General features: G+C 54.5%; 2 protein-coding genes across 4 annotated transcripts in view; both read left to right on the top strand.

The window, feature by feature from the left end:
• Positions 1-16,203, top strand: part of CLTCL1 (clathrin heavy chain like 1) — a 102,992-nt gene extending 86,789 nt beyond the window's left edge. For 2 of the 3 annotated variants that reach the window (XM_060612990.3, XM_078435518.2), the window contains 9 exons: positions 954-1,061; positions 3,777-3,944; positions 4,021-4,170; positions 7,594-7,725; positions 8,093-8,203; positions 8,472-8,642; positions 11,569-11,790; positions 14,784-14,859; positions 15,665-16,203. In XM_060612990.3, coding sequence (XP_060468973.2) covers positions 954-1,061; positions 3,777-3,944; positions 4,021-4,170; positions 7,594-7,725; positions 8,093-8,203; positions 8,472-8,642; positions 11,569-11,790; positions 14,784-14,859; positions 15,665-15,783 — 1,257 coding nt within the window. In that variant the 3' untranslated portion in view covers positions 15,784-16,203. Of the gene's footprint in view, positions 1-953; positions 1,062-3,776; positions 3,945-4,020; positions 4,171-7,593; positions 7,726-8,092; positions 8,204-8,471; positions 8,643-11,568; positions 11,791-14,783; positions 14,860-15,408; positions 15,449-15,664 lie in introns of all 3 variants that reach the window. The other variant, XM_060612992.3, reaches the window with a different exon arrangement.
• A 571-nt stretch (positions 16,204-16,774) lies between these two features.
• SLC25A1 (solute carrier family 25 member 1) lies at positions 16,775-20,124 on the top strand. Its single transcript, XM_081790755.1, has 9 exons — positions 16,775-16,960; positions 17,301-17,408; positions 17,568-17,667; positions 17,746-17,884; positions 18,362-18,446; positions 18,588-18,692; positions 18,897-19,012; positions 19,101-19,174; positions 19,393-20,124. The coding sequence occupies exons 1-9, from the start codon at positions 16,876-16,878 to the stop codon at positions 19,505-19,507; spliced, it is 927 nt and encodes a 308-aa protein (XP_081646881.1). The 5' UTR covers positions 16,775-16,875; the 3' UTR covers positions 19,508-20,124.
• Positions 20,125-21,778: the final 1,654 nt, after the last annotated feature.

Genomic DNA, 21,778 nt, shown 5'->3' on the forward strand with positions numbered 1-21,778 from the left:
TGATATCAGAATCCTCTGTGAGTAGAAAAATGTTTGTAAAGAGAAGTGCAAAAGATTTAGCTTCAATGAATCTCTGAAGTATTACTTAATAAAAGATTAAAACCCACCTAAATGTCCAATATCAAGGGCATGGCTAAATAGTGTACATATTGCAATGCTACCAAAATGAACAGGAGGTTACAGAAGAAGAGGTTTCAAGTATTCTGTGAGAAATGTGTAGTAAGTAGAATGTCAAGTGTAATTCCATTCTGTGAGTATGTGAGAGAGAGATCTGGTGAGTGCTATATAACAAGAAAAATAGTGAGTAACAATTGTGTCTCAGGGTAATGACCAGTTTTTGCTGGGTTATGTGATTTTTTTTTTTCTGGGTTTTCTGCCAGCTCTGCCTATAGGTATGAGGTCTCTCTTTAGCCCTTGAAAGAAGAGCAGCTTAAAGGCCCTTTCTGAGTCCTTTTGAGCAGAAGCCCAAGAGGTTCTTCCACTTCTCGGAGCTTGTCATTAAGTGCCCATACTGCAGAATGCCTAAAACAAAAGTTCAGTTTAAAAAATATTTATGAAAGCTCCTCCTGTATAAACAGTACTCAGATCTACTGTGCTCCATTGACAGTTATTCTTGAGCTTTGTAAAACTGTTTTCAAGTCCCAAACCTGAAATTCCAGCTTTGCTTCCCTGTCACCCAGAGAGACCTCCACATCTCAGGGTATAGAAGTAATTCATGATCCCTCTTCTCTCTGGTCTCAAACACCCCCTTGGCCTGCAGATTAGAAATGTCATTATTGTTCCTCCCAGTCTCACACAGCTCACCTTTCAGTTACTTACTTACTCAGAATCTAACTTTAAAAACGCTGTTTGCTGCTATTTCTTCATTTGTAGTTGCATCCCTGGAAGCCAGCTGTTGTGGCACTGTGCCCTTTCTTGGGAACACTCATGCTGTCTGGCCTTCCTTCCGATAGGTATGCTTTGCATGCGTGGATGGGCAGGAGTTCCGCCTTGCACAACTGTGTGGTCTTCACATTGTCATTCACGCAGATGAGCTGGAGGAGCTGATACGCTATTACCAGGTAATTAGTCTCTGGCCAGAAGTGATCTCTACTGGCAGTGGAGATGATTAGTGCAACTTAAATGCTCCAAATAAAGGGACACTCATTCCCTTATCACATCCATGGGTAGGCATACGAAGCACTGTCTCTATGGGAAAGCCTTTTCATGTGCTAGACATAAATCCATATGCTGTCCATAAATCATATTGGTATGTTAGATCTCTTGGACCTCACTGCTGGCTGGTATTTGTGTTTTTAACACAAATGGGGTTTTAACACAAAAGGAGTACGCCCCCTTCTCTTGGGTCCTTGGACCTTCAGAAGCCCAGACAGTGGCTTGCACATGTGGATAACCATTGGGTAACTTGCTGGGAACACTGTGACCCAGTCATGGCAGAGCCACAGCCTATACCCCAGTCGCCCAGAGTGTGTGGCCCACAGAGGGTATGATTATCAGGTGCCATAGAGACAGAGGACATATGACAGTCCAGGGGAGGGAACCCCAGGAGAACTTTGAAGGGTGGGAGCTGTCCGTGTCAGTGTCATAGTTAAGTTTCACTGTCAAGTGGTTGACACACATCAGTGTGTTTGGGGCCTGGGCCTCTGCTTATGGGAGTCCTGGAACTGTGTGGTCATACCTAGTGGGGTCAGCATAGCAGACTAAAGGTTTGATTTTGCTCAGCAGTACTGTTCCCATGGAACTCAAGCCCCAGCCTCTCTCACTGAGTGGACAATAAGGACTGGAGGGAACTTAGTGAGTCACAGGGTTCAAGGGGCCTGTGAGCTTGTGAGCATGGGTACCACTGGAGTCTAAAATGCCAAGCTAGGGGCGCCTGTGTGGCTCAGTCGGTTAAGCGTCCGACTTCAGCTCAGGTCACGATCTCGCGGTCCGTGAGTTTGAGCCCCGCGTCGGGCTCTGGGCTGGTGGCTCGGAGCCTGGAGCCTGCCTCCGATTCTGTGTCTCCCACTCTCTCTGCCCCTCCCCCGTTCATGCTCTGTCTCTCTCTGTCTCAAAAATAAATAAACTTTAAAAAAATAAAAAAATAAAATAAAATAAAATGCCAAGCTAAGCTTGATGACTTCTTAGTGACATATGCTTTCCTATTCCACAGAAGTTAGAGAAGTAAAACTATAAACAGAGAAAGTAATAAAGCAGTTTGGTGGCTTACAGAATACTTCATTTGTTCAGCAAATGGTGGAGTACCTGCCATGTGCTGGGCATTATTCTAGATAATGGTATCAGTGTACATAACAGAAAAACCCACATTCAGTTGAATTTACATTCAGTGAGGTTGACAGGCAACAAACGTCATGTTTGGAAGTGATGAGTAACAGCAACAGTGGAGTGCCTGGGTAGAGCTTCATGAAGGGGCCATCAAGGTCATACTAACTGAGAGGCCAAAACTGAATAGAGACCTCGAGAAATTGAGGGGTCTGGTCATGGGGATATTTGAGTGGAAGGGTCAGCAGCCAGGGCAGAGTCCAGAGGCAGGAATGTGCCAGGTATTTGAGGAAGGGCCCTGGGGGACACAGATCATCATGAAGGACTCACAGCAGGACATAGGACCTGAAGGTAAGGGGCCATTCTGGCTTGCATGTTGAGAATAGACTTTTCCTGGGGCAGGGAGAAAGGGGGAGGGGGCAGGTGGCAGCCGGGAGAACACTGGGGCAGGTGATGTGGGGTTAGAAGTGCTCAGGCGATCAGGTTTGGGGGGTGTTTTAAGTGTGCAGCCAAATTGATATGTTAGTGGATTGTGTGTGGGTGAGAGAGAAAAGTCCAGGATGACTCCATTTATTTCAGGCCTGAACAACTAGAGATAGAGTTCTCACCAGTGGACATGGGGAAGACTAAAGGCAGAGGCTGGTGGAAGGGAAGGACAGGGATTAAGTTTTGGACATACCAAGTTTGAACTGCCAATCAGATGTTCATATAGAGGTGCCAGAGGTGGGAGATGGAAACAGGGCCTGGTATTTAGAGAAGAAACCCAGCTAGAGAAATGAAATAGGACACACAGATGGCACACAGATGGGACATAAAGACACACAACTAAGTGAGGTCATGAGGGGTGATAGCAGATAAAGAAGAGCAGAAAGCGAGTCCAGGGCCCTCCAGCATGGGTTGGGATAAAGTAAGAAGAAGCTCCAGAGAACAAGGCATCTGAGTAGCTGTGCACAGGAGGGAGGGACAGTTAGCCAGACAGGGTCCTGCTGAGGAACTTGCTACAAAAGGGAGTAGAAAAATGGGATGGCACTGGTAGGGACCATGGGGTTAAAAAAGATTATTTCTGGATGGGAGAATTAGCAGGATGTTTGCTAAAGGCAAGCTGTGGAGGGAGAAGCTGATGCCAAGAGAAAAGAAGACCGTTGCTGGCCCAGCAGCCCCAGTAGGTGGCAGGAGCTGGGGCCTGGGTTCCAGGCTGGCTGGATCCTAAGCAGGAACACAAACAGGTACAGATGCTAATAGGGTCAACATAAGCTTTTGCTTCTGATGGCTTCCATTTCTCAGTGAAGCAGGAACAAGGTTATCCACAGAGTGAAGACAGGGAGTGAGGAGGGTGTGAAATAGCCCTCTGGGGATGACCCTTGAGGTTTTCTGGCATTAATGTGATGGGAACCAGTTAGACTGAGCTCAGGCATGTTGGCAGGCTGGAACCAGAGTGTATAACTGAGAGGGAGCAAGGCTGGCCACCCCAGGTGCATTTACCCCTACCCCAAGCATATCTGTTGGTCTGTCAGGATCGGGGCTACTTTGAGGAACTGATCTCCCTGCTGGAGGCAGCCCTGGGCCTGGAGCGGGCCCACATGGGCATGTTCACAGAACTGGCCATCCTCTACTCCAAATTCAAGCCTCAGAAGATGCCAGAGCACCTGGAGCTCTTCTGGTCCCGAGTCAACATCCCAAAGGTAATCTAGCCATCCTCGGGGTTCTAGCTGCCATGTGCATGTGTGGCACAAGCCTAACCCATGGCTGTCCCTGCAGGTGCTGAGAGCTGCCGAGCAGGCGCACCTCTGGGCAGAGCTGGTGTTCCTCTATGACAAGTACGAAGAGTACGATAATGCCGTCCTTACCATGATCAATCACCCTACTGATGCCTGGAGGGAAGGGCAATTCAAGGATGTCATTGCCAAGGTAAGAGAGTGCCCAAGCATCCGCTCCTGCCTGCTGTTGCCCAGCCTGTCCTGGGGGCAGGTGGGCCAAATGCCAGTGTGTGTACCTCAGGGCATGTTGCCATCATCTTGTCAGAGTCTCACTGCCCTCTGTGCAGGTGGTGGTGATTCCATCTGCACAAAGGGAACAGGGAACAGATGCTTAGGGTGGGTAGTGACTGGCCTAGGGCCCCACAGCTAGGCAACAGGCAGGGGGTGAGGTCCAGGACCATTCTCCCCACCCTGCTCTCACACAGGGTCCTGGACAGCCAGACCCTGGCGTTTGCTCTTCCTTCTGCCCTCTGGAGGGACTCCCACCTCCAGACCCGGTCTATATCATTTCCTATCATATTGTTTCATATTTTCTACCTTCTGGCATATTTTTTCTTTATATCTCCCCCTCCAAAACTTCCAGCTCCAGAGAACACAGGCTCCTGACAGAGGTGGAGTCATGAGCCCAGATCTACTGGCCTCTGGGTCCCCACTCTTCCTAGGAGCCTCTATCCTCCCATAGTCTAGTCATGCTAAACCAGGGTGCTTGCCAGGCTATTCCACTAGCTGCCAGATACTGTTGGAAGAGGTCAGGTCTGGGGGCATGCACCAAGCGGGCCTCTGCTGTTTTGTTTCTGGGATCAGAGTGGGCCTTGCCTCCAAGCCTCTCCTTCTTTGCGAGCTCTGTGTGTATATTAGAAGCCTAGGAGGTGAAGCTTTCTGTCATCAGTCTCTGGGTCTTTTGCTTTGAGTGTCCTCATTTTGTTCCAGTGGCTTTTCATGAATAACTTGCCCACAGGTCTCCTGTTTGCTGTCTGTCAGTGAAAGATAGCATTCTGACCATGTCTCTGTCGTGTTGCTCCCAAGGTGGGGGCACGGGCTCCTTACATCTGGATCAGAGAGCCATCTGTCTTCTGTTCCACATATGACTGCTGAGTGGAGGTGTGGGTGACAGGTGGGGTACCTACCCAGGTCTCAGCATCTGAGGTCACACACATCAGTGCTATTCAGCATAATCAGTGAGATCACTGGCCATTTGACACACATCCCACCCTGTACAGGGTCTGCAGGTTGCTAATGGAAGGGCAGGCTAATAGAAGAGAAGGCCCTAGCACACATGAATAACATGCTGGAAAACACATACCTGATCAGTTCTAGGTGTGCTTTTCTCACATTAACTTGAATGCTATCAGGGTGCATTTTAAAATTGATGATGTGCCATGGTTGAGGTGGCAGTACTTTTTGTTTCTTAGTGGTGTCTGGAGCGTTGGAGTTGTCCAGGCAGCTGATGTGGCCCATGACCCAAGTGCAATCTACCCTGATGGTGGTCAGGATCAGCAGATTCCTGAAGAGAGATGGAGGTCAGCATGGCGTCTTGGGTCCCAGGTCACATGCTCATGGACGAGACTGTCTTGTGGGAAAACAGTGTTCATGCAGGTGACATCTGAGTTCTGTTCTTAGTACAACACCAGTGCCTCTGCCTGTCTGCCATGTGGGAGACTCCTATGAGCTCAACATGTGGAGGAGAGAAGGAGGTGGAGGACACCAGCAGGCATGGTGGCCTGCCTGAGAGGACATTGTTGGTACTGTGGGTACACAACAGGAGAGCTTTAGAATAGCCTGGCCACAGGACTGAGTGGTGGAGGGCCAGGCAGGGGTGACCAGTGTTACATCCTGGCTCAGCCATTTGCTATCTCTGTCACTTTGAGCTGGTGTCATCACTATCAACCTCGGTGACCCCATCCATAAAATGGACACGTTTCCTGCCTGCCAAGTGTTCAGTGGCAAGTGCCCAGCCAACAGCAGGTGCCTCTCACAGGTAGCGCAGTGTCAGGAACCAGCGCACCCTAGCTGGTCACCCTTGAGCCTCAGTTTTCTTTTCTTCAAAATAGGAATAATGCCCTGTCCCTAGGCCTTGCGTAGTAGTAGCCATCCTTACCAACTGCACAAGTGGGTATGGCTGTGTTGGTGCTCTCATCCTGGTACATGGCTCCACAGGAGGGTGCCGTGTAGATGCCAGTGCCCTAGATGGGAGCAGTGGATTCTTTAGAGGGTGCCAGATGCCTCCAGATCAGCAGCTCAGTCCAACACAACACATGTCCATTGATCCACACCCAGAGTGGTGGGGCCGGCTCTTGTCCAGCTTCACAGTCACTGCAGTGGGGGAAGAGCATGGCCAATTGTGCTCTGTCTTAAGCCATCCAACCAGAAGGATATGGGACACTCTGGTCATGCTTTAATGAAGGCTGCAAGGACTTGATCAAAAGTCAAGGAAAGTTACCCAGTGTGCCCTTGCCCATCCACCCCACCTTATGTCCCCACAGTCCTTTCTGCTTATTACACATTTAGTCTGGCTGGCGACCATTGATCGGGTCCAGATACCACTGAGTAAAAGGGCCTGGCCGGAAGATTAGCAGTTCGAGAGCTCTGATGCAGTATGCCCAGGGGAGGGGGTGGGGGGCACTGCTCTCCTTTGCACCCACAAGGGCAGCACCACGGACCCTGAGGCCATTCTAGGTCAGAATCTGTGGTGACAGTGACTGCTCTGCTCTGAGGGGCACATCGAAGTTAGGGAGGGGAGAGGAGGGTAAAGTCAGTAACCAGCAAGAGTACCAGTAATGGGCAGAGCTATGGACAGTCATCTCCCCCACCATTTGGTCTGCAGATGTCACGGGCCCACATTGCTGCTAGCTCACCTGGACCTGGTATTACTAGAGAGCTCCCATGCGCCCACCCCCTCCACCCAGTATGGCTCTAGTGTTCCCATGCCCTGTGTGTACCCCTGCACCTTTGTATGTTCCTTTGGACATGCTCATCACCACTAACCTGGCACAGTCCTTCTGGAGGCAGGAGTCACCTTGCTCTCCTCTGAACACAAGGCCCTACAGTCAGCAAGCCTGGGAGGGTGGCCTTCCTGGGGGCACAGGGTCAGCCTGGAGAGACTCAGCCCTCCTCTGCCTACCAGGATGCCTGGTCTGAACATCGTGGTGTCTTGTCTGAGAGCAGTGGAAACATAACAGGATTTGCTGCTGCTCAGCCTGAGCTTCCCAGGGAGGACTGGGGGAATCTTGCTTGGATAAAACCATGTTTTGGTGTTTGGGTTTATCCTGGCTTGTTACCCCTCATGCATTCACTCAACAGATACTAGCTGAGCATCGACCCCACGTCAGATACTGCAATGAATCAGGAAACAAAGGCCAGCCTCTTAGGTCATTGAGATGCAAGTGCTGAGGAGAAAAATGTCACAGAGATGGGAAACGGGGCACATTTGGTCTTAAAAAGGGCAGTCCAGCCTCACTAATAAAGTGCACCTGGGCAAAAACCAGAAGTTCTGGTGGATTGTACGGCATCTTAGGTGAGTGGGGCAACCCGGGGATTGACATGGGCTGACCCTCAGCTCTTCCCTGACCTGCAGGTTGCTAATGTGGAGCTCTACTATAAAGCCCTGCAGTTCTATTTGGATTACAAACCTCTGCTCATAAATGACCTGTTGCTTGTGCTTGCACCCCGGCTGGACCATACCCGGACTGTTGGCTTCTTTTCAAAGGTGAGTCAGCCAGCATCCCAGGGCCAGAGAAGGGTGTGTTGGGCCAAGGTCATGTGAATGATAATACCTTAATAATCAATTTTTTAAATCAGTCCCCAGAAAATGTAAATATTAAATGTATCAAACTGCTTTTAGGTTTCAGATGTAGCTTTGTATTTCAGCCAAAATGTTCATAAATGAAATTGACATTTACTCAGTAACCCAGGAAGCTCTTCATGTGTTAGTGTGTGTAGAGCATGCCAGTTGTAGTTGTCCAGGAGACCTGGAACTGGGCTGTACACGCTGGTCCATCAGTGTGCCATGGGGCCCCAAACTTAGTGCCCTGATGACTTACCCAAGTGCCCTAACCATTCTCCTGACTCGTCAGGCAGGCCAGTTGCCCCTAGTGAAGCCTTACCTGCGGTCAGTCCAGAGCCACAACAACAAGAGTGTGAATGAGGCCCTCAACCACCTACTGACAGAAGAGGAGGATTACCAGGTGGGTGTGGGGTGTGTGTTCTATCAGAGGGAAGTTGCAGCTCCTTCTGTGCCTCAGGGACCCATGCAGCTAGTGTTGGGCACTCGGGGACTAGAGAGCCCTTCTCTGCACCAGCCCTCTTCTCAGAGGGCTGACCTTGCAGAGGAAGGGTTGTGGGCCCCATAGGCCCCACGGATGGATGGGGAGGGGCCTTTCTGAGGCCAGTGAGTAATTCCTGGTTGCCTGTTCCACTATGTCCCTCACCCACGGAAAGGCCACCTCTTTCTAGGGTTTGAGGGCATCTATCGATGCCTACGACAACTTTGACAACATTGCCCTGGCACAGAGGTTGGAGAAGCACCAGCTGATTGAGTTCAGGCGCATTGCGGCTTATCTATACAAGGGCAACAACCGGTGGGCCCAGAGCGTGGAGCTCTGCAAGAAGGACCATCTCTACAAGGTTGGTGTCCCAATGACCTCCCCACCCTGTGTGCTTCCTGATGTTTTGGGGGGTGTGAGATGGTCACAGCCCCCTACCAGGAGACATTTGTGGGGCGACAGGGAGGATTATGTTAAGGAGGAAGTGTTTTTAGAACACAGACTAAGGATCCTTATCTGTCATTAATATAGAGCTTCTTTAAAGTTATTTGGATTAAGGAGCGCCCAGGTGGCTCCACTGGTCAAGCTTCCATCTCTTGGTTTTGGCTCAGGTCATGATTTCATGGTTCTTGAGTTCGAGCCCTGTGTCAGCGCAGAGCCTGCTTGGAATTCTCTCATCCCTCTCTCTGTACCCCTCCCCTGCTTGTGTGTACGGATGCACATGTGCTCTCTCTTGCTCACTGTCTCTAAAAATAAATAACATTTTTTTTAAAATGGTATTTGGATCAAAAGAATAGCTCCCATGGAGTTGAATCTTTCCTGGCAGTTGTTTGTGAGTTTCGCTGTCCCAAACAGTGTGGCAGCATTCACTTGGCACCTATTTTGTTTTTGATCAATCCATATGTGGGGAATAAAAACACCAAAGTGAAAATCAAATTCAAAATACTTGTGTCTGCCCTTAAGCAGTGGCTAAGTACCATCCTCAGGTCTGGATCTGGATCTGGGCATCTGAAAGCCAGGGTGGGCTTCTTGGAGAGATCCCAGGCCCTTGAAGGCATTACCTTCGTTCCACCTGACCTCAACATCTCCCCAGTGGGGTAAAGTGCAATTGCACAAGAGGGCCATTGTTGTAATGTGCTGTGTGGCTAAGCTGATTTCCAAGGGTTCCATGTGCTGTTTCCCCTGGGGAGCCTTTTCTCAAGGCCATGAGCTTCACCTAAAGGTGTTAATCCCAGAACTGTCCTTGGCTTCCCTGAGTACCTTCCTAGGATGTGGGCATGCATCTCTCTCTCATAGCACATGGGCTGAGGCTAGAGAACTCTGGACATCAGGGGCATGTCAGGCTTCATCCCAAGTTGTTACCTCCAGTTTGGGACTGTTAGGTAACATCTCTTCACTTTTCGTGACAGTGCTCGTGGTCCTTCGTGGGGTGCTTACAGGACCCTGCAGAGGGAGCTCACAGACAGCTCATCAGGGTACTCACACGCTGACTCTGGGAGGTGGCAGCAGGGCTCCAACACACCAGAGGGAAGCTGCCCCCAGGTAGGGGGTCCCAGCTGCCCCAACCTGCCAGTGTGCACGCCAGCATCTTGAGTGCATGACCCCTATCAACCGGACAATGAGCAAGTGAGCAGTGTGTGAGAACTGCCAAAAGGGCATTTGTCCTCTTCCAAACCAGTCCCACTCCGAGCAACGTGTGCCACGAAGAGAATCCACAAGGACAAAGCCACAGGCAGAAAAATGTTGGCATACATTCCAATACCCTTGTTCTCAGCAAGGGTGACTCTGACCCCCAGGGGATTGGTTGTCACACGTGAGGGTGTGGTACTACATCTAGTAGGTGGAGGCCAAGGTGGTGCTGCAGAGCCTATGATGCACAGGCCCCGACCCTACACACAAGTGTCAGTCATGCCTTGGCAGCAGAGCCCACCCTGCATGGAAGTCCTGGGAGGATGGGTGGTTCACAGTGTGCCACCTGGGGGGTTAGTGAGTGGCCGGTGCTGGCTTCTAGGACAGTTGTAAGACAATAAGCATGCTTTCCAGATTGCAGAGGTTGGGTGTAAAAGCCCAGTGGTCACTCAGCCATCAGGGCAGCCACCTTGGAGAGTGTGCACTCTACCTGAGGAGCTGGCAGAGTAACTGCATGTGGGAGGCTGGGACTGTTGAGGAGCCACAAGACTAGAGGGGCATGAGGGAACATGTCAGGACATGGGAAAGTGAGGGTTAGGGGGCCCTCATGCCCATGAGTGAAGAACACTCTGCAGAGGTATAGTCACAGGCTAGGGATGGTGAAGGGCAGGGCAAGGACCTGGAGCAGGGCCCTGGCAAGTGCTGCCAGTGGTTTGGGAAGGAGGTTGAGGGATGGGGATGAGGTAGAGAGCTAACGCGTGCACTGGCAGAGTTTAGGTCATTCATTTCTCACCATTGTGGCTAGAAAATAGAAATTACTAATTTACTGATGGCTATCACTAGGCGGGTATGATTCTTTATGTTTTAGACAAATCTGCAAATGTGAAAGCGATTAGGGACTTTTGAAGGTACTTTTTTTATGTCAGGAAGAAAGGGAAAATTGCTATTTCTTTTTTTTTTTTTAATTTTTTTTAAACGTTTTTATTTATTTTTGAGACAGAGAGAGACAGAGCATGAACGGGGGAGGGTCACAGAGAGAGGGAGACACAGAATCTGAAACAGGCTCCAGGCTCTGAGCTGTCAGCACAGAGCCCGACGCGGGGCTCGAACTCACGGACTGTGAGATCATGACCTGAGCCGAAGTCGGACACTCAACCGACCGAGCCACCCAGGCGCCCCTGAAAATTGCTATTTCTTGAGCACTGGCTTTATCCCTTGTAGCTGCTGCATGTTGAGTCCAGAAGGGTAGCGCTGGTTGTTGACCCAAGCATAATAACCCCGGCCTTTACTGGAAGCCTTGCTAGCTCTGTTACCATCCCCTTTCAATGGGCAACCCCACGCACCCCCTCTGCATGCCAGTAGGGCTGCAAGGCCAGAGCCTGTCTCCCAGGGCACCTGCACCCGTGTGTGCCACCTCCCTCTTGGTATTTCGGCAGGTCTGTGAGAGTCTGCTGCCAGGAGTACGCTTGGTGCCCTCCATGGCTCTCCTGGAGCTGGTACTCCAGCCTACCAGAGGGCAGCCGAGGCACAGGGACCCTTCTGCAGGCGAGGATGTCCTTTGTGGGGCCTGGCACCATTCTGTGTCCTACCAACTCAGAAAGTGCCTCAGGTAGCACAAGGCAGAGTGGACCTGAGCTGTGCGTCTGCCTTGGTTGCAGGATGCCATGCAGCATGCTGCAGAGTCTAGAGATGCCGAGCTGGCTGAGAAGTTGCTGCAGTGGTTCCTGGAAGAGGGCAAGCGGGAGTGCTTCGTGGCCTCTCTCTTCACCTGCTACGACCTGCTTCCTCCGGATGTGGTGCTGGAGCTGGCCTGGAGACACAACCTCGTTGACCTGGCCATGCCCTACTTCATCCAGGTGATGAGAGAGTATCTTAGCAAAGTAAGTGTGGGCTCTGCTGTGGCTCCCTTGCCACCATGTGGCACAGCTATGACTCTAGCTCAGGTCTATAGAGGTCCTCTGATGGCCCGTGGCCTCTGGGGGACCAATCCAGGTTGTCCAACCAGCCCTGTCCACCTTTGAGAGATGCCTCGTGCCTTCACAGTTGAGTGGTTTTGTGCCTAATATTAACCTCTTCTAGAAAATCACCTTGGGGGCTCTGGGTAGAACTGAGCCCCTCCCCACAGGGGACTTGCATCAGGTCTCCCGCACACTGCCAGGGCACACAGTGGGTGTGTTTGCCCACAGACCAGGGCTCTGTGGGGTGAGAACAGTGGCACCAGCTGGCAGAGCTCCAGCACACGGTCCATGGGCTCTGTGTGGTCTGTTTACCTCTCAGCACGCCTCCAGTGGATTTTGGGGTGCATTCATTGGCAGACCTGTCGTGGTAACCCCCCTTTTGCCAAGCACTTAGTAGGAATGTTAACACCTTGACAGGTAGGTAGTCATCCCCTCTATGACTGCAGGTGTGGGTTCGGATCCAAAGCTGATAGATGAAGACATGGGCTCAGACCCACGTCTCCCTGGTCCTGAGGCCATATTCATGTCTTACTTTGTTGCTTCTGCCACTCTAGATGTCAGTTTGTGGCCTTGGTGGCCCACTCTGGCTTTCTTTGCAGGTTGATGAGCTGTTTAACAAGATGAGAGTATCTGATTTTAACTCTCCCTGTGTGTTGAAGCCCTAGGTCCCTGTCTGGGACCTAGCTGAGGCACTGTCCAGAGACCCTTGTCACCTAATCTGGTTTGTTTCTAAGGCTGCAGAAAAGCTGACGCTCAGCAGCACCTACTGGCCCATCCAGCCATACACCTATCCTTCTTCTAGCCACAAGGACACCCCACGATGCCAAGAAGCCACTAGGCTAGGGCCTCTTTCAGTAGTGTGAGGGAGGAGAGTGGCCTCTAGGAGTTAGTGTGGGGTTTATGGAAGAAACAAGAAGCACAGGTGTGGGGTGGTGGTGGGGTCTGGCTGCCAGCTTTGGCCTGTAAGGGCTTACTCTGTCTGCCACCTGCAGAGCCTCCTGGGAGCTGCCCAGCCCCTGTCAAGGGGTGCAAGGCCATCTCCCTGCTGCTGGAGGAGGGAATGCCAGAGTGTGTCCTAGTCCCATTTACACAGCACATCTGAGTGGGAGGTCTCCCAGGACTCTTCAGGGGATGGGGAGAGATAGTGCTGACCATGTGCTGACCATCTTCAGGCTACTAGGGGACATAGACTGGTTGGATTTACAAGAGTCCCTCGTTCCTCAACTACAGTGGATGGCAGCTCCTCAAAGGAAGTGTCTGTGCTGTGTTGGAGCTTGTCTTCAGAAAGTGCTCCATGGTTTCTGCTTTTCCCATCCAGAAGTTGTCTTAACCTGGAAGCAGTTTGTCTGCTGTGCTCCAGAATAAAGAAGGATGCATATGGCTTGAGTCTCTTCCTAGAGTCAAGGCCCATGAGTTAACATAAGAGGAACTCGTGCCACTCAGACCTTCATTACTGCAGGGGTTGGGACCTCCAGGGAGCCCCAAGGACTTGGGGGGAACACACTCCCTCTCTGTAGTGATGGAGGTCATCCTGGCAACCGTGTCACCTTGGTCAACACTGTGACTGCATAGCTAATTCAGAATGGGACAGTGTATTTGGTCTAAAGCTGCCTTCCTGCTGGAAGGAACTGCTCCCTGGCCCAGGGTCCCCAGACATGTCCCCTAGTCCTTGAAGAAGGCAAGAGCTACTGTGGCGCTTGGTCTCACTGCTGCCCCACATGCCTCTCGACCAGCACCAGGCTTGGTGCCTATCATGTTGGGGATAGGATGGACTCCATATGGGTTTCTTAGGCAGCTCTGGGATCTGGGCTGGGGCCCGACAGACTAGACTGCTCGGAGGTGGAAGGGCCCAGACAAGAAGACCACACCCCTTCCTGACTGGAGAACTTCACCCAGAGCCTCTTGATTCATTTGGGAAGCTTGAGGGCCATCCGTCTGAGAAAAACTCACATGCCCAAACCCCCTGGCTCTCCCAGTGGAGGGTACAGGCCTAGCTTAGACCTCAGCCTAAGTGTCAGCCAACTGAAGGCAGAGAGTATAGATTGCAAGTCCATTGCACTGTCTTGTTCCTTCCTCACCTCAGCTCTGGTCCCAAGGAGGGAAAGGGAGGGGAGCGCACAGGGCCAGTGACAGGGCTGTTCTGTTAGGGTTCTGGTGCCTAGCCTGATCTCTCCCAGGTCTGAGTGTACACAGGGCACATAATTTTTTCTTCTTTCTGACTTGAGTGCTTGTTTAGGGGGGTCCCAGACACACAGTTGCTGTTGCCCCCACTCGCATAGTGCTGTTTGCTCCTCAGGTCCCTGGCACCACTTTGCTCTGTTCCCTCTCCATCCATGTGTCTGCTGCAGCCTGTGGGTACCACGTAGGACAGCCCCTTGTGAAGCCTTGAGGAAAAGCAGGGAGGCAGCCTGACCTCTGATGGCTGTCCCTGCCCCCACCTCTAAGGTGACACATCCTCCCTGCCAGGTGGGATGTCCCAGATATGAGGTGACTGGTCTCCTCTGAAGGGGTGGGCAGCCTGGACTAGCTGGATGTAAGAAGTGCTACATTGTCTTGGCAGTACCCCTGTATCCAGAGGAGAACCTAGCCCTGTGAGCTGTGCTGCATGTGTAGCCTGCAGTCACTGGCCATTGCTCTGGTGCACCAAGCAGTCAAGTGCCCACTTGGAAAGCACTGGGCTGGAATTGCAGTTAGGGATCACCAGGGCCCCAGTGGGCACTCCATGTCTACCCAGTTACAGAGGCTTCACCTTGTGGATCAGGGGTCACTGCAGATATAGCATCTGCCCTGTAACCACCCTCAGCTCTGACTTTCCTGGAGGCTGTGTATTTGCCTCCCGGCCCCACATTCACCTCCTGGCCCAGACTGCAGGCAGCCTGTCAGGCAGGCACTCGAGTGCTCTTGCCTCTTTGCAGGTAGACAGACTGGATGCCTCGGAGAGCCTACGCAAGCAAGAGGAACATGTGGTGGAGCCCGCCCCTCTCTTGTTTGGTAGGTAGCACCCCATTGCCCCTAGTCCCCTGTTCCTAGGGAGGGAAGAGTAGGGAAAGTGATTCCCTGACTGGGCTTCAGATCAGAGAGGGGATGGACAGGGTGGGGGACAGAAGGACCACATGGCTGCTGGGTGTGGGGAAGGTCAGTGTATCCAGGAATGTTGAAGAAGCATGGCCATTGTCCTCCATTTTCTGAGGGCACCTGCCTTCTGTGAGGGTGCCCTTGCCTGTTCCTTGTGCCTAGCAACTGCCCAACTCTGAGCCGCTGCTGTGTGCTGCTCTGCCTGGTCCCAGGCAGCAAGGCTGCTGCTGGCTTTGACTTGAGAGCCTGCCTGGATGGCCTGGCTGTTGAGCAGACAAATTGGTTGGTGTCCACTGCACCAAGGCGCTTTGGGTTCTGGAGTGCATTGCAGGACTAACAAAGGCCTGAGGGTGTGGTGAGCACGTAGCAAGTGAGCCTGGTCTCAAGTCTCCTGCCAACTGTGTCTTCTTCAGGGTCATTGTGCCCCTACCACCACCACCATTAATGTCAATCTGGTTTTTTTAGATTTTGATGGGCATGATTGAGACCCAGCCAGTTGAGCTGAGTAAGTGTCCCATTTGGGGACTAGCTTACCCTCTAGCCTGGCCAGCCTCTGTGGCTGGCCCCACAACAGCAACTCCCACTGTCCTTGCCCCCAGGCACCTGTTCTCCAGTGCCTGAACCTTGGGTGGTCAGGGCTGGTCTGCCACGCTGCTCCTTGGGCCCCTGTCCTCTCCTGGGCAGCAGGAGCTCTGCTCACCCTCTGCTTCTCCCTCTGCAGGCCAGCAGCTGATGCTGACAGCAGGCCCTGCTGCAGGCCCTGCCCCTGCTGGCTTCCCCTATGGATATGCTGCTGCACCTGCCTTCGCCCAGCCTCCTGTGTACGGCTTCAGCGTGTAGTGGGCGCTCAGTGGCAACATGCCTCTATGGGGTTATTAACCTCAAGGAGCATGTCACTGCAGAAGCACAGAGGACCCTGATGGGCGGCAGGGACACCTGGACGTTATTTATTTTTGCTGAGGCTCAGGGATGGCCGCCTCTGAGCCATCCGGAATACCCTGAGGAGGCCAGGGGAGACACTGCCCAAGAAGACCAACTTGGGTGGACTTCTGCCTCCAGGTCCTCTGGCTGGAGCCAGGCATTCCTGGGGCGTTCTCCCCGAGGATTTCTTGCCCTTGGTGGGAGGGACACCTGGTCTTCACTCAGCACTGGCAGAATTGCCCCCTCCAGGCCACTCTGCAGACCCAACTGAACGAACCTTCTAACTAGCTCTGAGCCTCCTACTTATCATGAATATTAAAGTCGGTTTATCAAGGCAAAGCTTCCCTGCTTGGTGCTGGTGTGGGTAGCAGGGGACAAAAGATTGGCTGGGGCCTCTTTGGGGATGAGAACCTGCGTCTGCCCAAGGGGAGATAGCCAGGGTATATTGGGGGTCTTTTCCTGCGAGCTCCGCACGGAGCTCCAAATCCCGTAGCGGGAGTGGTAGCCTCACAGACCGTCGGGTGTGGGAATGCCAAACTTCAGGGATGGGGCTAGACCCCTGTGTCCCCGGGGTGGGTCGGCCCTTCTCTCCACCCCCAACCGGGGATCCGGTCGTTCAGGCAGCTGCAATGAGACCTGCTCCTTCTCGTGCCGGATTCTGCCTGATGCCGGGGCGGGTTTTAGAAACTGCACCTTGACCCACAGCTCCAGGCCCGGCACAGCACCGCCTCCCAAGGACCCCGGGCTCCGCTATTGGCTGGGCTGTCGACCCCGCCCAGGCGCCTGCCTCGCTTGCCCCGCCCCGGCCTCAGTTTCCCTGCCGGCAAAACGGGGCGGGCTGGAGGCGGGGCCCGGCTCGGACCACGCGAGGCGGAGCCCGGGAGCTGACGCGACCGCCCCGCCCTCCGGGCCATAACCGTTTGTCGTCGCCGCCGCCGCCGCCGACCGAACGCCGAGAGCCGGAGGCTCGGACCCGAAGCCGACGCCGGGCGCCCCGCCTCCCCGCCTGCCATGGCCGCGCCCCGCGCTCTGGCGGCCGCCGCGCCCGCGTCTGGGAAAGCCAAGCTGACGCACCCAGGGAAGGCGATCTTGGCAGGTGGGCCCCTCCGGGACGCGGACCCCCAGCTTGCCCTCTCCATCGGCCCCGCCGCGCTTCCGGGTGGGCCCGGGACGCAGAGTCCCCGCCTCACTTCCGGGTCGGGCGGGGGGCGCGGCCCCGGTCCTCAGCCAGAGCGTGGGGACTCAGCCTGCGGGTAGTCCCGCCGAACCTAGCCAGGACAACGTGGGTGGGGTGAGGGAGGCTGCCGGGCCTCCCCTACACCAGAGGAGCCGGACAAAGTCCGGGGCGGGGGAGGGGCCGGGGCGCCAGCGGCGGTGGGCGGGGCAGTCCGACCGCCAGAAGGTGGTCTCAGGGTCCGGGTCTCTGGTCCCCGCAGGCGGCCTGGCGGGCGGCATCGAGATTTGCATCACCTTCCCCACCGAGTATGTAAAGACACAGCTGCAGCTGGACGAGCGCTCGCACCCGCCGCGGTACCGGGGCATCGGTGAGTAGAGGGCTGCTGGCAGGGGACGGCACCGAGAGGGCTGGCACCCGGAGGGTACGGCCAGGACCTGCGCTCGGGGGGCAAACGAGGCGGGCTGTGGGGAGGTGCGAAAGGTGGTCTCTAGGGCGGTAGAGGGTCGCTGAACGCCCCCTCCTCCAGGGGACTGCGTGCGGCAGACGGTCCGCAGCCATGGCGTCCTGGGCCTGTACCGAGGCCTCAGCTCCCTGCTCTACGGCTCCATCCCCAAAGCGGCCGTCAGGTGAGGTGGTCTCCGGTGGCCGAGGGAGGGCATCCTGGCGGCTGCTGCCCTTCTCATCCCACTGCCTCCCATTCCCAGGTTCGGGATGTTTGAGTTCCTCAGCAACCACATGCGAGATCCCCAGGGACGCCTGGACAGCACACGGGGGCTGCTGTGTGGCCTGGGTGCCGGCGTGGCTGAAGCCGTGGTGGTCGTGTGCCCTATGGAGACCATCAAGGTGGGGAGGGTCTCAGCAGGTGATAAGGTGTGCAGAGGGGTGATGGGGTGGCGGGGACCATCCTGCCCTAGTGCTCCATGAAGACCATCGAGGTAGAGAGTGCCCTGCAGAAGCTGGGCAGAGTGTGCAGGAAGGGCCTCCTGTGGAGACTGGACTCTGTCCTGAAGGCAATGGGACAACTGACATTAGGGTTTTTAAAAAAACTTTTATAAACAGAAAGCATAAGATAACACATGTTTACTGCCTAAGCTGTGGCAAATACCAGCAAACATAACTGCAGAGACTCTTTAGTAAGGCCAACCCTCTTGTTTCCTGGGGCCTTGTGTCCCTCGGTGGCTTTGGGTGGCTCTTTCCAGGTGAAGAGCTGCATCACCAGCCCTGGTCTGATCTCTGTGGGCCCTAGGCCCACAAGCCAATGGGCCAGGTATGCCCTTCAGTGGCGTCCTGGAAGCCAGTGCCTTTGCTTCCCTCTCACAGGTGAAGTTCATCCACGACCAGACCTCCCCAAACCCTAAGTACAGAGGATTCTTCCATGGGGTCAGGGAGATTATTCGGGAACAAGGTGAGCTGTAATGTCTTCCTCCTCAGGTAGGGTCAGGTACCTTGGCCAGCCAGCCTGCACTTCCCCTTCCTGCTTTGGTGCTCTGGTGTGCCACTCCCCCACGAAGGCCCCAGTGTAACTCCGATGCCTACCTGCCCCTAGGGCTGAAGGGGACCTACCAGGGCCTCACAGCCACCGTGCTGAAGCAGGGGTCTAACCAGGCCATCCGCTTCTTCGTCATGACCTCCCTGCGCAACTGGTACAGAGGTATGTATCTGTTGGGTCCGCTGCCCCAAGACTCCACCTCCAACCACTCTGAATTAGGCTCTTCCTCTTCAGTCCTCTCTGCCAGGACCCTGCCTCCTGGGGCACCCACGTTCATTGGCTCCGGTGCATGCTCCTCCCAGCCCTGAAGAACCCTCCCTTTTGCCCTCCCATAATTTTCTGATTGCAACCCCCACCCACATCCAGGGGACAACCCCAACAAGCCCATGAACCCACTGATAACCGGAGTGTTTGGAGCTGTTGCTGGCGCAGCCAGTGTCTTCGGGAACACTCCTCTGGACGTGATCAAGACCCGGATGCAGGTGGGGGTGGGACCACGAAGGGGGTGGAGGGTTTGCTTCGAGGGGCTGGGCTAGCCACTGAGCCCTGTGCTGTGCTGCTGTCCTGCAGGGCCTGGAGGCACACAAATACCGGAACACATGGGACTGTGGCTTGCAGATCCTGAGGAATGAGGGGCTCAAGGCGTGAGTGGGGGAGGGGCAGGGCTGTGGTCCCCACCCCAGACCCTCCCTGGCCTTCTAAGCGGGCCTCACCCCATTCCTGCTGCCAGCCCCAGGCTATCCCCTAGGGCTCCTACCTTTAGGCACCTGCCCTTGTCCCTCCAATGTCAGGACCCACCCTCACTTCCCAGGGACGCTGTACTTCCTCTGCCTCCTCACCTCCTACCTCCCCCCAACCCCAGATTCTACAAGGGCACCATCCCCCGCCTGGGCCGGGTCTGCCTGGATGTGGCCATCGTGTTTGTCATCTATGATGAAGTGGTGAAGCTTCTCAACAAAGTGTGGAAGACAGACTGAGTCCCTTAGGGGGTCTGCATGGGGGTTGCCCCCAGGCACCTCCAGACCAGTCCCCACTGCCCTCGTCTCACGATTCCAGTGCAGTCGTGCCAAAAGGCCCCTTTTCCCTATTCCTTGCACTCCATGGCCTGGGTCTGTACCCTGTAACCATTGAGTCCACATGTCCCTTAGTGCTGTGTGTCCCCTGTGGTGTGTATGACACCACCATTGAGTCCATGTGTCTGGCCAAGGCTGGGTGACCCTCTGGCCTGTGAATCTGTGCCCACTTGTCCATGTGCTTACTCATGAGCCGTGTGCCTGTGTTTCATGTTCTGTGTCATGTGACCCTGTGCCCCGCTTCCCCGGGGTGCCCATGTGGCTTGGGTCCACGGCCCTGTAGCCATGGCCCGGTCCCAGCCCGGTGCCTTCCACCCTGGGCAGCAGGGGCACCTGTCCCGGCCTACCACAGCTGCCTCCGGGCCTCAGCCTGGCCTCACCGCATTCCAGGGGCTATGTGCCCCCTGCTTCTCCCGCCACTGGCCTTAACTGGCCCTTGGGCCCTCCCTCTGCCCGGGACAGGGTGGCACCCGCCACTCTCAGGACCACCCTCCCAAGGCCGAATAAACCGGATCCTGTTGCAGCTTCCTGTCCCTGTGTGGGCCCATCTGTGCACAGGTGAATAATGACGGCCTTGCCTCTGCAAAGAGCAGGCATACCCCCTCACCTGAGGACACTGACAGGGAAGCAGGGCAGCAGGCAGGCTGGTGGGTAAGCCAGCTATGGCCAGTGTTAGCCCCCAAGAGACCTGGCACCATCAAACCAAGAAACATTTAGACTCTGTCCAGGCCATGTTTGTGGCCTGTGAGCTAGGTCCTGCAGGGTCAGCAGGTGGGCATGCCCTCAGGGTCACCTGGAAGGCAGCACTGAGTGGGCAGAGTGAACTGCCCCACACCAGGGTTTGAGTCTGGGAGAGAGTGCTGCTGGGCGCGCCACCCTCCCCCACCCATGGTTTCTCTGTGAAGTGGTCTGTTTCTGGGGAAGTGCTTGGGGCATCCAATTTCTGGTCCCCTGAGTCTCTGAGCAGGGGGCCTTTCCTCACTCCTTTACCCTGGCTGACCCTACAGTAGGATGGGATAAACCAGGGCCCCTGGCTGTGTGGGGGCAGAAGGCACTTTCCTGTCCAAATGATCCATGGGTAAGAGTCATTCAAGGGTTTGGCTCAGACTGGGAAATAACTTGCCAACAGAGACTGTCAGTAAGCAGGTCTGGTCTCTAGAGCTGCTCCTTTAAGGGGAGAGTGTCCCACTGCCACAATCTACACAACACCCAGATCCCTGGACTCTGGGGATACAGGAGATCTGGGACAGATTGAGGGCCAGTTGTGGGCTTAGGGGGCACAAGGGAAACAGTTTTGAAGGACTGGCTGTGCACACTCAATGCTCTCAGGAGAAACCAATCTTGGCCACCACTGAGGAGAAAGGGCCCCACAGCAAAGCTTGCCTGCCCACGGGGGCCACAGGCTGTCTCCCCCACACACAGGGCATGCAAGCTCAGCCATAGGCCACTGGCTCTGGGCCTCAGGAACTTTGCTGTTGTGATGGGCAGTGCTGGCCTGTGGCACAGGCCACCAAGGCTAGGAAGATATACAGCAGGCAGCATCTTTGGGCAGTGGTAGGGAACAGAAAGACCCCTGGCTTCTCATTTCGTCACTATGCGACTTTGGGCAAGTCACCTAACCTCAGTTTCCTAATATGAACTGGGTTGACAGAAGAACCCACCTATCCCCATAAGGTGCTTAGAACAATGTCTAACACCGTAAACCCTTGAACATGTAGCTTTTTTTTCTTGGGGTTGCAGGAAGTTATTTGCAGAAGTTCCAGGTAGTTTCTAGAGCAGGCCAAGCCCAGCAGCTGAGCCCTGAGGGGACTCAGTGACCTCAATAGTGACCTCCAGGAATGGTATCCATTCACTGACTGCACACCAGCATCCCAGAGGCCTGTCCCCTTCACCCTTCACGGAGAGGATGGGGCTGAGGCTGCACTGACAGTAGGGCATGGGGACTCCCACCCATGAACAATCTAGCCCCCATTCCTCTCCCTCCAGGAGGGGCAGGGACCCTGCCATAGTCCAAGTGTCCTCTCCTGTGTCACACAGCACTACGTGGACAGCAAGTAGCCCAGCCAGAAAAGACTAAACTGGATTTGTGTCCCCAGGGCCTGTGATTACAAAAGAGCCACCCACCCTGGTGGAGGCAACCCCACCCCCTTCATTTATCACCTGCATTAGTAGGCA

The sequence above is a fragment of the Panthera onca genome, chromosome D3 (assembly GCF_046562875.1).
Source record: "Panthera onca isolate mPanOnc1 chromosome D3, mPanOnc1 haplotype 2, whole genome shotgun sequence".
NCBI lineage: Eukaryota > Metazoa > Chordata > Mammalia > Carnivora > Felidae > Panthera > Panthera onca.